This window comes from Oncorhynchus kisutch, linkage group LG10, assembly GCF_002021735.2.
Source record: "Oncorhynchus kisutch isolate 150728-3 linkage group LG10, Okis_V2, whole genome shotgun sequence".
NCBI lineage: Eukaryota > Metazoa > Chordata > Actinopteri > Salmoniformes > Salmonidae > Oncorhynchus > Oncorhynchus kisutch.
In genome coordinates this window covers 61,845,015-61,858,435 of record NC_034183.2, presented here as the reverse complement: position 1 = coordinate 61,858,435, position 13,421 = coordinate 61,845,015, and the positions used below count along the sequence as shown (strand labels likewise).

Genomic DNA, 13,421 nt, shown 5'->3' with positions numbered 1-13,421 from the left:
CTATTTGTGTAGGCCTACTACTGTTATTTATCTGCTTACTTTATTGTCTGTTGCAACAGATGTAAGACATTAAAGAGAGAGAACATAATGCTCAGATGTTTCCATGTTTTTGTAGTATTATACAGCGTACTTGGCAAATCATATTTCTTGAATTTCTTCACTCTAAATTGTATCTGTTTTCAAGATTTCTTGAGTGTAACAGCATCCATGATTTTATTCATAATATCAAATTTGATGAAAGATATTCAATGTTCCTTGCTATCCGGGATCTTTGGGACGCATAATGATTAGGGTAAGGGTTAAGATTATGGTCCCAAGGAGCTCACATAGAACTAACCCGATATTGAATAGTGTAGCACACATCCCGCCTGTCCTGCTTGCTCATTTGCTTATTTTGAACGGGGGTGGGTGCTTTGTTTCAAGAGAACGAACAACGTAGGCTCTGATTGGTAATAGTCATTGTCAACGTTTCTCTTTACAATATGACCGCCTTTTACGGCTTGTTCTCGTGATAATTGAAATTATGAAACAGGAGACATTTTGGTTCTTGTAACAGGGACGTATCTTGAATTCAAAGCATGAACAGATGAGCCACAATGGTAGATATGCGTAGAATCGTTTCTGTATTGATGTTCTAGAGCCAGCGATGGCAACGGAGAAAATAAACGACGTATTCAAAGTTGCAAGTCAGTTCATCAACATAAATGACTCTTGTTGTAGCTCCTAGTACTGGCTTGCGAACGAGGATCATTTTGAAGAGCGAAACAACCAAATAAATCTTACACATGAGTCGTTGAACATGGACGGGTGGAGTCCAATTGTTGCAAGAGCTTCTGACGATGAACGTTCAAGCTCCGAGGGTGAATACACGGTGGAGACTGGACCAAAAGAAGCGGAGGAGAAAGGGGGTGAACTAAAGATACATGATGAGAGGGTGGATGGAGGTGCTGCTGAGGGATTTGGGATAACTGGCTTTGGAGAGGGCACCGTGAGGTTGAGTCGTACAGGACAGACCGCTGAACAAGAACTTCGGTACCTCCACTTGCTATGGGAACCCAGTCGAGTTGGATTAGGTGCGGGTGTGGCGAGCAGCAAACCCGGGAAGGTGACAGGGTGTAGAGCGAGGCGACAAGGGAGAGCCCGGCGAAATGTGGGGCCCATTGGAAAAGATATTTATGGTACAGAAATTCCACACACAAAATTGCAGAGAAAAAAATGTTGTTGATGGAGAGAGCCGTGAATTTCACACCCAATCATGAGGTGTGAATAGTGTAAAGCTGTGTGAATGTTGCGGAGGGATGGGATGTCATGCAAGGCATCTGCCTATGGCTCCTGAACTTTGACAAAAGTATCATCAGTATGCATTATACTAGCCTAACACATCAGACGGTGATAGGCATGTCAACACTCAAAGCACAGAGTTTAGCATTCTACCTGATGTTTACCTAACCTTTAGCTTGTTTGTTCATTCTCTCTAGCGGTGAAGAGGTTTCGAGAGGCTGCCAATGGCAACGACATTGATACAGGTAGGCATTGAAAATAACTATTGGAACATCAACTATTGTGAGACTTAACAAGACTAAGTAATATATGGTATCTCTTTCAGTTGTTTAACGTTTCTGTCTCTCTTTTTTTATCCAGTGCGCAGGCTTCTTCAAGAAGACGTAGACCCTTGTGCAGCAGATGACAAAGGAAGAACAGCCCTCCACTTCTCCTCCTGTAATGGCAACGAGAGCATCGGTAAGTCAAAGTGAGAAGTGCAAGGGGCTCATGATTCATTACTCAACAGTAATGACATTGTTATGAACTGATAATAATCACAGCAGCATTACTGTGAACAAATGATTAACTTGTCCCCTTCCTTTCAGTGCAACTTCTTCTGAGCTACGGCGCTGACCCTAACCAGCGAGATGGCCTTGGGAACACCCCTCTTCATCTGGGTAAGAACAACACGTCACCGAAAGTATAGCATTTAGTTCAGGGGTGTACAACATTTCTACTTTAGGTCCCAATGGTAGAAACATAAAAGAATAACATTTTATTTTGATTGAACTTTTCCATGTCTGAAAAATGTATATTTTCCACAATCTTTCCACTTCTGCACCTGTCTATGTCTATGCAGCGGCCTGTACCAACCACGTGCCTGTAATCACCACATTGCTGAGAGGAGGTGAGAAGCCCTTACGGTATGAAGACACATGGACATACATACTGTACACCTGCTAATGATAACTTGTTAATGTTGTGTTTCTGTTCAGGCGCACGTGTGGATGCCCTAGACCGAGCAGGAAGGACCCCCCTGCACCTGGCACGCTCCAAACTCAACATCCTGCAGGAAGGAGACTCGAGGAGTATAGAAACTCTTAGAGGGGAGGTCACACAGGTAGTAAGGGGTTATTACAACAGCACTATGTAAACATTAGTATACCAACATTTATTTGGTGCAGTCTGAAATTCTCTCTCTCCATGGCTCTGTAGATCATTCAGATGCTGAGGGAGTACCTGAATGTGATGGGACAGAGTGAGGCCAGAGAGAGACTGGATCATATCTCAACACAGCTGCAGCACACACGCACCAAAGAACAGGTAAGACATATTTGTGTTTAACTCACTCTCTCTCACACACACCTGTTTCTTTGGCATTGAACCAAATGGTAACACAACCAATTGGTATAATTTTTTTTACAAGTATGAATGAGTCTTCATAGGTGACAATTATGGCTTCTCTTCTGTTTCAGGTTGATGAGGTAACCGACTTGCTGGCCAGCTTCACGTCACTCAGTCTACAGAAGCAGAATTTGGGGGATAGGTAGAGGGGGCTCTCTTTGTGGATACATTCTTCTGTTTACGGCGGAGTAATGGGCATACTACTGTGATAAAGTAAATAAAAATGATCTTTATGAGCTCATTACCCTTGACTGTTGTGTTGGTCTTCCTCTCAGCATCTTTATGTCACTGCCTTTTTTCTGTTGCCTTGCATGTGTTGTACATGAATGTTTACTGTAATAAAAAAAAAAATCATGGTCATTGTTGTAAATGGTTGTAACAATCTGAGTTAATGGATTAAAAAAATATTTGGAAATATTTGTTGCCTCTGCTTTATAAGAAAATACGATGTAACATTAATATGCATTGTCAGTTAATGTAGTTATCATTATCCATTCATAGAATTAATACATGAAAAGTAATTGTTACAAATTGGTTACAATATCTTCAAATTAACAGACGCAATGTATATTTCCAGCCAATTGACATTGTGCACTACATTAACGTACACGATTTCATTGTTCTGATTCGCTACATCACAGTCAAGTCCCTCCCCCTGCCGATACGCATCGTTGTAGACTGATATCAAAGATGGCGACTGGAACCGCGTAAATTGGTGATTCCGGAGAGGTAGTAAAATTACATATAATTGTACATTTCTTCTCACTTTGCGACAGTAAAATTCACATATTCTCACCTCAGCATGCTAAACAGAATTTATGAACCAAATGCATGAAAATTACTTTCTTTGTCCGTTTAGACTTACATAGGCCTAGCTGCACCAGAAGCCACGGACTGCTATTGCAGTACCTTCCGGATAACCCAGCACATAATCAGCAATACGAGTTAGAAGAGGTTCCAAATGTTGGGAGTTAGGGACTCTCAGCTAATGAAAGGGGGTGTGTTTGTGTATTTTTTCGAAAGTAGGCGGGAATTTATCCTTCAATTGCCTAAACACACTTCAGTTTTGTAATGTATCTATTATTACTATAGGCTCAAGCATGCCATTTATCAGTGTATACTGTTATCCAAACTTTAAGGAGAGACATCAATTACAGAAATTGAATGTCCTCTCTCATCAACCATATGTGGTGGCGAGTTGTAACAAGGCACTTCTTGCTTTTTGAAGGGGTTTACTCAGTTTGATCAATTTGGTGTTAAAATACTTCTTTATTGTTGTCTGTCTCTTATTTTTTACATCCTTCAGTTCACAGTGAAATGTAAATAACCTATATTTTGCAGTTAAACTGCTCCAAGTCACAAGTTGCTTATCTGTTATATTGGCTGATTCAGTGGCTGATGTTTCCTCCATATCCTTATGACTGTGTTCTAATATCTTGCTATTGTGACACAGAGAGACGAGCAAGCCTGTTGAGGAGAAAAGAGAGATCATGGCTTTTGAGGAGATCAAGAAGAAAGGAGTAGTTGGTAATTTGTGCCAGTTCTTTCCTGCCAGAATTGAAAGGGGTGTGCATTATATTATGTCAGGGGCATTCAACCGGAGGTCTGCGAATATAAATATTTGTCTGTCTGTCAATAATTTAGTTATTAAAAGTCATCATCATCATTCCAATTGTCATGCAATGCCTGAAGTTCCCAGTGTGCATTACAACTCCCTCTTTCTCAGAGGTAGGGATGGAAGGGGAAGTGGGCCTTGTGGCTGGTCGCAGTCAGAGAGAGAAGAGGAGATCATACAAGGACCTGCTCAGAGAGGAGGAGGAGATTGCTGCACAGGTTCGCAAGTCCTCCAAGAAACGGCCCAAGGTAACAGCAGACCACTGGTTTCAAAATGAAGTGCCATGTAGTTTCTGTTGGTTGTAAATTTAGTCAAATCCTGACTTTTTCATTTAGGACTCAGAACCTTTCTTATTGGGAGGGGACTCCCACAAGAAGAAGAAAAAGCACAGTGAAGACTACTATTACAGAGGTAAAGGAGGAAGGAATTCTGCTCTGTCAATAAAAAATATTGAATTATTTGCGTGAATTTTATGCTGAACCGATTCATTATGTTCTCACTCTCCCTTCACTATGTTCTTTACCAGACCAGCAAGGCTCAGGCCCACCTCCCCACAAGAAGAAGCGAAAGTCGTCAGACCACTCTCCTTCCCTGTCCTCCTCGTCTTCCTCCCATCCCACAGACACAGCCATGGGGCTCCTACAGGCCATCACCTCCCCAATGGCCACCGGCTCAGACCCGAGCCCACACCTGCACAAGAAGCCCTCCTACCCCTCCTTCTCTTCCTCCCACTTCTCCAAAGACCGCAAACGTGATGGGAGCACCGGAGGAAGCAAAGGCAGCCACTCCTCTCATTCCCGCCCTATGTCTTCATCCTCCTCTTCCAAAAAGCACTCCTCCAAGTCGTCGTCTCTGTTCCATGGTGGTACCGGTACCCCTAAAGGAGATCTCCTGAACATACGTGAGCCGGATGGGCTGAGGATGAAGCTCATGGTCTCGCCTAAGGAGAAGGCCGAAGGAGAGGGCTTTCCCTTCCCTCCCCACTCCTCCTCATCCTCAAAAGGGGGGATAAAAAAGGAGAAGGACAGAGACCGGAAGCAGCTCTCTAAAGTCCCCAAGAAGATGCAGCAGAGCCGAGATCCACTGCCTGTTGTGGGGAAAGAAGTGGAGGTGGAGGGTAAGAGGGCCTTTGGCTATGAGAGACATTATTAGAAACTCATTTGTATGTGCACTTAACCACTTTTCCTGTATTTGTGTTGATTCCTGCATGAACCCTATGTCCTCTCTCTCTTGTGTGTCAGGGCACTACGGTGTGGGTATGGGGGGAGACAGCTCCTCCTCGGGGGGCGAACTGGAGGCAGGAGAGCTGGTGATAGATGACTCGTACAAGCATCTGTCAAAGAAAAAGAAGAAGAGCAAGAAAAGCAAGAAGAAAAAGGAGAAAGAGAAGGACAGGGAGAAAGACAAAGGCGGGAGAGAGAAGAAGCACAGCAAAGGATCAGGAGGTGATGAGAAACTTTTGGAATGCTGCCGCTAGTCTGCCTTAGTCCTATTGCAGAAAGATGTTTAACATTGGTTACTTCAACAGTTACTTGAATTATGCATTCTAATATGCGCTCCTTGTATGCTTTCTCCAGGGGACCCATCGAGAGGCCACACCCATACCCATGGCTCAGCCAATCACTCTGCAGCTGGTGGAATGTATGCCATGGGGGCCCCGATCCCTACTCCCATCCTTACTCACCATCATCAAAGTAATGAAGTTGCAATGATGGAGAAGAAGAAAAAGAAGGAGGAGAGGGAAAGGGAAAAGCACGAGAAGGAGAAAGATAAGGTAAGAACCAAAACAGATTGGTAGTTTAGGCTTTTAGACAGTGTTTCCTGCATTTTGTACAGTGTGTGTATATATATATATATATAATATATCAAATCAAATTTGATTGGTCACATACAAAGATTTAGCAGATGTTATTGCTGTTGTAGCGAAATGCTTTATATATATACACTTCATCTCCTTTCTCTCTCAGCCCAAGAAGAAGAACACAACAGCGTACCAGGTGTTCTGTAAAGAGTACAGGGTCAACATCAATGCAGAGCAGCCGGGACTAGGTGGGCAGAGTTATCCCTTTTTATAATTACATTGTAACTATTAATGATTGTGGTACATATGTTATAAAAAATTTAGAGAAAGACTTTACTGTGTTTGCAGTGTTCGGGGAGCTGAGCAAAAGGTTGGCAGAGGTGTGGAAACAGCTCCCAGAAAAAGATAAACTGGTAATTTTCACATGAAATGACCAATTTAAGAAGAGAGTTGATTGATAATTCTAATAAACATTTGAAATCAATTTAAGAATAGCGCACCAGCACTATGCTACGAGTCATGGTTCATGGCCTAAATTGCTTCTATATACACATAGGTGTGGAAGCAGAAAGCTCAGTACCTGCAGCACAAGCAGAACAAAGCTGAGGCCACCACAGTCAAACGCAAGAGCTCCACAGATGGTGTCAAAAGCAAAGGTAAGAGCTAGGGATGCACGATAAATAGGCGAGCATATCGGAATCAAACGATATTAGCTAAAAATTCCAACATCGGCATCGGCCCAATGTCTAGTTTAACACCGATGTGCAAAACCGGTGTCAAAGCTGGCGTGCACTTCTAGTGCCATTCGACAACTGACTGGAGAAATAAGATAATCAACTGCGTCTGCAGCAGATACCCTCTGTCATGGCATTGAAACGTCAACAAAACTGCCCACACCGACCGTGGGGTTATAACTTAGGCCGTGAACAAGCGATTCTCTCTGAGCCTCTTTACTGTGTCACCACCATGCTCGATGCTAGCTACAAGGACCGCTACTTCGATGCAGACAAACAGGGTTTACGTGAAATGTTACAACGCTGGGCCAATTGTGCGCTGCCCTATGGGACTCCCAATCACGTCTGGATGTGATACAGCCTGGATTCGAACCAGGGACTGTAGTGACACCTCTTGCACTGAGATGCAGTGCCTTAGACCGCTGCATCTATGTGTGTGCGTTAACTATCTAACCTCACTAGAATGCTTAAAAGGCTGCTAAAATGTCAAATATCGGTATCGTTTTTTTGGGGCAAGGAAAATATCCGTATCGGCCAAAAATGTGATATCGGCGCATTCCTAGTAAGAATCCATCTGCAGCCACATTGGCCTTGCAGCTCTATCAGCTTTGACAGTGATTACAAGTCAATCAGTAGTCCTGTCCCTTCTCTATGCTGCTTTATCTCTCAGTAGCCCACAGGACTCATGGTCAGTTGGTCACTGCACGTGTTGTATTTGTATGCGTCTCAGGCTCTATGAAGGGCATGGGGCTGGGAGCAGGGCTGGTGTCCCCCAACCGGGCGTCTGTGGGTGTGTCCCTGTCACCTGCACGGGTCCCTGATGTCGACCCCATCGATGCGGCTGCCCACCTGCAGCTACTGGGAGAGTCCCTGTCCCTCATCGGCCACCGATTACAGGAGACAGAGGTACACACACACCAACCAACTATTCCCTGTATCTTTTAACTTAGCTGTTGTGTCCAAACTTACTCTCTTCACCTACAACAGAAATGTGTCATTATCACATTCATATGAGTAAAGACTGAACAAAGATTTCTGTGTGACCACTAGACTAACTGCCTCTGCTCTCACCTCACTCAGGGGATGGTGGCAGTGTCAGGCAGTCTCTCTGTACTGCTGGACTCCATCTTGTGTGCCCTGGGACCCCTGACCTGCCTCACAGCACAGATCCCCCAGCTCAACGGATGTCCCCGCCAAGTCTTGGTAAATCACTCACACCTTGCCATCTATTTGAAATGTTGTTCTGAAAGGTTTCATCTCCCACTTGGGCTGTAAAGTAAACATATGTGGCTGTAGTGACAGCACATTGTGTGATAGCAAGTGTGTTTGCATAAGGCCAGCCTGAAACATTTCTCTCCTTTTATGTCTCTTTCAGTCCAATACCTTGGACAACATTGCCTACATCATGCCAGGGCTGTGAAGCCAACAGAAACATTCCTTTCCCGTCTACTGAGTGTCCTCGCCATGAAGTAAAACATTTGGAGTGAGAGTGCCCATTATAGAAGCGTGGCTTGTGGCTTGGGATGCAGACAATTATTTATGCAGCAAGGCATTGGAAAACGTGGATATTAATACTTTCAACATGTTTTTAAAATGTATTTTAAAATGTGTTAATTTCCTTATTATTATTTTTTTTTTTTTACTGAAACCTATTTTAATGAACACTCTTTGCTTTCCCTCTGGCATGTCTGTTAGCGTCTTCAGAATTAACTGTATGTTCTTGTGTGAATGTGTGCGGGTGTGTGTGTTTTCTATGTGTATACAGTATCTCCAGGCTAGTTTTTACTCAAAAGGACAAGCCAGGGCCCAAGTCCACCATTGTTCCTCTTCCATCAACATACCATGAAAATAATATATTTGACAACTGTTCATGTTTGTTTTACCAGTTAATTACATAATGACTTGTTCTTTTGTATATATGCTATTTTACTGAGTATTAAGGTTTAGATTTTGATTCTAGAATGACATTTGTATACAGTAGAAACATTTTGAGGCAACTGCAATCAAACTACTGTTGTGGGTTTTGCAGCTTTTGAAGCACAAAGCTGTAAGCCACATTTTCATGAATACATTTCTTCCTCTGAGTATACAGTATGGAAATGTTGACAATAAAAATGACAGTGGCGACATGCAGACTGAGCATAGCAGATTTATGACTGGTATGTACCACCACCACCTTTTTTCAACTACAGCTGTTGTTCTGACTCCTAAACACAAACCAATGAATGAATAAGGCTTGTATTTATTGTAACAAACCATTGTAGTGTATCAAGATAATTTACATTTTAAGGCCAGTTATACCTACAACTGAAATTGCTATTTTTAAGTGAGTAAATGAATTGTACATGAACTGCAGCAGCTGCCTGTGAATCCTCAGGGTCCTTGTCAGACTGAGGATGATATGCTTTTCTCTACACATACAATAGAACTAGAACACTATGTCTGTGCTTCCACATGCCTCTATGCCCCAGCCAGGGAGGAATGCAAAACCTTCCCTAATGAAGTGTTTTGGATTTTTGTTAATCTCTGTAAACCGAGAAGTAAAATCTAGTGTAATTTGGTCAGCTACGTGATTAATTCATACGTGTTAGAAATTGAGAGAACGTTTGGTGATACTGATGATTTGTCGCCGCAGATGGTTTATTTACATGGCAAGTTAAGCGAACTAACATGACTGGTTAGGATAATAAACGTGTCAGGTTAGGAGAACGAGGTCAAGGTTACGCCTCGATCACACTGGCAATGTTTTGCATTTTGGTTCACCAGAAGTACATTTCCGATGGAACGCTGCGTTGGACTTGCAACATTGCGTTGCTGTGCATTATATGTGGAGCATACATTGGATTTATTGAACGTAGACGGCTTGACAGAAATGGTAGAAGAAGGTGAATGTTTAACTTTTGTGGCACGCATATCCAGATGATGCTGCGCCATTTTGCGCTTCCCTGTTGGTGTGATCGAGGCGTTATGAAAATCGCTCAGTTACAACGTTACGTTGTCAACAACTGTTGTTCCCGACGCGACCGCTAGATAGAGCTGTAGGCCTACTCCATTTAGCCAAACCGGTAGAAACGTAAACAAACTTTTTGGCGACCAATCACTGTATGTGTATATGAAGATGGCGACAAATAATAAGTATCGACATAAAACAATGGTCTTCAACCTGTTCTTGCCCAGGGACCGCTTTCCAGGCAAATCGGTGTTCCAGGGACCCCCATCCTATATTAGCACAAAAAAAATATAACGTCTTATCAGGTGAATGAAGTAATCAACATTTTAAAATTAATATATTTGGTAAATCGTTTTTCATTATTTTGACCCCACATAATTTGGAAGAGGAAGTGTAAACTCTAGCATATCATATTAGGTAGAACGGTAACATATTTTCGCTAAGAGCATCTGTTTAACTGGTTAAACAAAGGTTATCCATGTGCTGTCAAACATTTGTCCAAATCAAAAAAGCTTACCAGAAAGCCAGTGGCACTTCTGCACTGGTGGCCTATTTGCAAGTGCTTTTTCAAAGCCTATGTCAGACACTCCAGTGAGTGTCATTTATAATGTATAATTTTGACCTGCACTGTTGGAGTTTGAAGTCTAAGAATTTCACTGTACCCTGCAATTACATCTGCGACCATGTCATTGTGATGAATAAACTGATAAATAAAACTGACGTCATTGTATGTCATTCAAAATTAGTTTATTCTGTTGTTGCTAGCAGTAGTCTTAAAACATTTGAATATAAATATTTATATTCGCGGACCTCCGGTTGAATGCCCCTGACATAATATAATGCACACCCCTTTCAATTCTGGCAGATTATCAGTCTACACAGAGAATGTGCTCACGTGAGATTAGATTTTTTGGAAGCTTGAGCAAGTATGCCATGAACATATTGATTCGAATGTTGATGCATAATTCGCATTTTAAGAAGTCAGCCTACTTTACTTTTTTTGTCACTGCATTTAAACCGGCTTTTCTTGAAGAGCATTGACTGTACGGCTACGCCCTGAAGACTGCAGAAGCACACAGCACAGACTGATCCTTCTTCTAATGAGTCAGGATGTAGGCACGAGGAAGTTGACTAGCGTTCATACTAAATACGGCAATAATATCTGGCAATATCTCACAATCAAGAGATGGCATCAGGTCCCCCACAAACAGGTACGTGTAGCCTACCAATTATTCACGCAGGTTCCAGGAAGTGTAGGCTTTGACTTCGCGTTTGTTTACGACTATTTCATACTCGCGTGTGCGCTGTTAGCTCGCCACAAACGCACTTTTCGGCCTGTCAGTTTTTAGAACGTGGGGGAGGCTGTCTCCGCATTTCGTTTGAGCTGTCTCTTTGGACAGTAGATAAAACGTGTTTACATCTTGTGCTACATTTTATAGCCAAGGGTTTCCAAACTCGGTCATGTGGCTCGTTTTGTTTTTTTGCCCTAACACTATACAGATGATTCAAATAATCAAAGCTCGATGATGAGTTTGTTATTTGAATCAGCTGTGTAGTGCTAGGGAAGGGAAAAATACGGACTGAGTGTGGGAAACCCTGGTATAGCCTATGAGATGTTTCGTGATTAGAGTTCGTTCTATTCATATATTTTTTTGTCTCACAGGAAACATATGTACAATGTCTCCATTGTTACAATACGTATTTTGGCAGAACTTTCAGAGATACAAAAGTCGTTGCTTATTGAACAGTACTAATGTAAACGGAAACTAAAAGCAGAGATCAGATGACAGAACTTGTGATGTGTGCGGGCTACTAAATCCTAAATCTCCTCCTCTTGTCCCAATGCAGAGCTGAGGCTGGTTCTGCTCGGCGGGACAAGAGCAGGACAGAGTGCAGCTGGAAACGCCATACTGGGCCGCCAGGCTTTCCTTACCCAGACTGCCAGTGAGCCAGCTGTCACTCAGGAATGTGAGAAGCACAGAGGAACCATTGCAGGGAGAAGGGTAAGATACTTTGTTGATTCCTTAAAAGGACAGTAGCCTACACACTGATTAAATGACTTAAATGTCAACCAGAGGTTCTAACATTACACACTGTTTTTGCCTGCAGGTATCAGTAGTAGTCGCCCAAGACTGGTTATGCTCAGAGCGCCCCCCGGAGGAGGTGAGGCACCATGTCTCCTCTTGCGTGGCCCTGTCGGCCCCGGGGCCTCATGCCTTCCTGCTGTGTGTCCCTGTGGACCGGCCGGCTGACATGGAGCTGCGGGCCCTGGAGGCCCTGGAGAAGGTTTTTGGCCCCACTGCAGTCAGTGGACACACCCTGGTCCTCTTCACCCACACAGACCAGATGGTTCTGGGACAACAGCTGGACGAGTACATCACCACCAGACGCAAAGACCTACTGGAGCTGGTGGTGATGTGTGGAGACCGCTATCACTCTCTGGAGCGGAGGAGTAGAGGAGAGAAGGATGAGAGGAAGAGTGTGGAAGAGCTGCTGGAGAAGGTTGAACAGACCGTAAAAGAGAGCGGGGTGGAGTTCTACAGCTGCCCCCTCTACCAGGAGGCTGAGGCCAGGGTGAGAGAGAAGCAGGCAGAGATAGTGTGGCAGAGAAGAGGGGGAGAGGAGCTAGATGAAGAGGTGCCCTCCTCAGCCTCACCTCCAGAGGAAGAGCTAGACGATGAAGAGATGGCAAAAGTTAGGGAGGAGGCAGAGAGGAGTGTGCACAACCTGAACATAGACACCGATGGTATTACCTCTCTTTCTCCTGCCTCCTCCTCTCCCACATTTCTCTCGTCCTTGTGGCAGGGATTGACAGGGTGGCTGAGGAGGCTGCCCAAGATGCTGAGGATGGAGTCTCTGCTGGGGGCTTTCGTTGGCCTGTTTGTAGGTGGGCCCGTTGGGCGGATGCTGGGGGCCACTGTGGGCTCAGTAGCCACTGAAGTGGGGAGAAGGAAGACACCGAAGACAGAAAAAAACAAATAATTGCAATGGGATACATATCTCCAGTTATTAACATTAAAGGGACATTTCACTGCACTTATATTTTATTGTGCAATTGGCTTGTATTTGACCAACGTACAGTCCTCACAATACTTGTTATAATATTTGTTGTTTCACTGCTGGCATGCCTATTTTGACTGGTCATATTTTCAAAACCAATTATTATAGAAGGTATGGTAGGGTTAACTAAAAACTTCAAATAAAGGGGAAGTTACATACATGATCCACTTGGTGGAGACGTTGACCAAAACATTGAAGTTGAACATTAAATATTTGAGCTCAACTGAAAACAGATACCTTACTGCTGAAGGAAATATAATGCCATTTCTAAGGCAGTTTGTTGTGTCCTGTTTATGTCACACAGTTGATACTTTTAAAGCATACAATTACACATTTCCCTCAGACTGAATTTAGTCATTTATTGGCCAAAAGTTTCAAGCACTATATTTAGGAGTTGAGTATAGGCTACATCTCGAAAATAAGACTTTCACATGATGCATGATAGATAACGGAGACCTCCGCTATAGACGGACCATCTGCAGCAGTGTGTGTTAGCTGAGGACAATTGCTGGAGCGTATAGAGGGCGTTAATAATAGTGGTGAGGAGTCCTAAGTGAAAGTGCCTCTGACTCTGGAAAACACTGAAGCACTGCT

The 13,421-nt window shown here is 43.4% G+C and overlaps 3 protein-coding genes across 5 annotated transcripts; all 3 read left to right on the top strand.

Annotated features, from left to right (window-relative positions):
• The first annotated feature begins 463 nt into the window (after positions 1 to 463).
• On the top strand, positions 464 to 3,084 carry ankrd54 (ankyrin repeat domain 54). Its single transcript, XM_020493697.2, has 8 exons — positions 464 to 1,178; positions 1,479 to 1,526; positions 1,642 to 1,740; positions 1,869 to 1,940; positions 2,123 to 2,170; positions 2,259 to 2,383; positions 2,479 to 2,586; positions 2,739 to 3,084. The coding sequence occupies exons 1-8, from the start codon at positions 800 to 802 to the stop codon at positions 2,811 to 2,813; spliced, it is 954 nt and encodes a 317-aa protein (XP_020349286.1). The 5' UTR covers positions 464 to 799; the 3' UTR covers positions 2,814 to 3,084.
• Positions 3,085 to 3,311: 227 nt separating this feature from the next.
• LOC109898648 (HMG box-containing protein 4-like) lies at positions 3,312 to 8,959 on the top strand. Of its 3 annotated transcripts, none has more exons than XM_020493693.2 (13): positions 3,312 to 3,396; positions 4,121 to 4,194; positions 4,394 to 4,530; positions 4,618 to 4,693; positions 4,809 to 5,399; positions 5,524 to 5,727; positions 5,860 to 6,056; positions 6,250 to 6,331; positions 6,414 to 6,496; positions 6,640 to 6,739; positions 7,548 to 7,723; positions 7,898 to 8,020; positions 8,193 to 8,959. In XM_020493693.2, exons 2-13 carry the CDS (start codon positions 4,158 to 4,160, stop codon positions 8,235 to 8,237), a joined length of 1,851 nt encoding a protein of 616 aa, XP_020349282.1. In that variant the 5' UTR covers positions 3,312 to 3,396; positions 4,121 to 4,157; the 3' UTR covers positions 8,238 to 8,959. The 3 variants fall into 3 exon arrangements, with proteins under 3 accessions (XP_020349282.1, XP_020349281.1, XP_020349283.1); XM_020493692.2 differs by having other exon boundaries at positions 6,408 to 6,496; XM_020493694.2 differs by having other exon boundaries at positions 3,328 to 3,396; positions 6,432 to 6,496; positions 8,193 to 8,950.
• A 1,658-nt stretch (positions 8,960 to 10,617) lies between these two features.
• Positions 10,618 to 13,176, top strand: si:dkeyp-69e1.8 (GTPase IMAP family member 6). The gene is made up of 3 exons (XM_020493695.2): positions 10,618 to 10,978; positions 11,616 to 11,770; positions 11,877 to 13,176. The coding sequence occupies exons 1-3, from the start codon at positions 10,954 to 10,956 to the stop codon at positions 12,747 to 12,749; spliced, it is 1,053 nt and encodes a 350-aa protein (XP_020349284.2). The 5' UTR covers positions 10,618 to 10,953; the 3' UTR covers positions 12,750 to 13,176.
• Positions 13,177 to 13,421: the final 245 nt, after the last annotated feature.

Excerpts from the sequence above, each read along its gene's own strand:
- ankrd54 (XM_020493697.2), top strand. The coding sequence starts at position 800 with ATGGACGGGTGGAGTCCAATTGTTGCAAGAGCTTCTGACGATGAACGT. Across the intron at positions 1,941-2,122 it reads GAACACCCCTCTTCATCTGG|CGGCCTGTACCAACCACGTG; the intron begins GTAAGAACAACA and ends ATGTCTATGCAG. Across the intron at positions 2,171-2,258 it reads CACCACATTGCTGAGAGGAG|GCGCACGTGTGGATGCCCTA; the intron begins GTGAGAAGCCCT and ends GTTTCTGTTCAG.
- si:dkeyp-69e1.8 (XM_020493695.2), top strand. The coding sequence starts at position 10,954 with ATGGCATCAGGTCCCCCACAAACAG. Across the intron at positions 10,979-11,615 it reads ATCAGGTCCCCCACAAACAG|AGCTGAGGCTGGTTCTGCTC; the intron begins GTACGTGTAGCC and ends GTCCCAATGCAG. Across the intron at positions 11,771-11,876 it reads GAACCATTGCAGGGAGAAGG|GTATCAGTAGTAGTCGCCCA; the intron begins GTAAGATACTTT and ends TTTTGCCTGCAG.
- LOC109898648 (XM_020493692.2), top strand. The coding sequence starts at position 4,158 with ATGGCTTTTGAGGAGATCAAGAAGAAAGGAGTAGTTG. Across the intron at positions 7,724-7,897 it reads ACCGATTACAGGAGACAGAG|GGGATGGTGGCAGTGTCAGG; the intron begins GTACACACACAC and ends CACCTCACTCAG. Across the intron at positions 8,021-8,192 it reads GATGTCCCCGCCAAGTCTTG|TCCAATACCTTGGACAACAT; the intron begins GTAAATCACTCA and ends TGTCTCTTTCAG.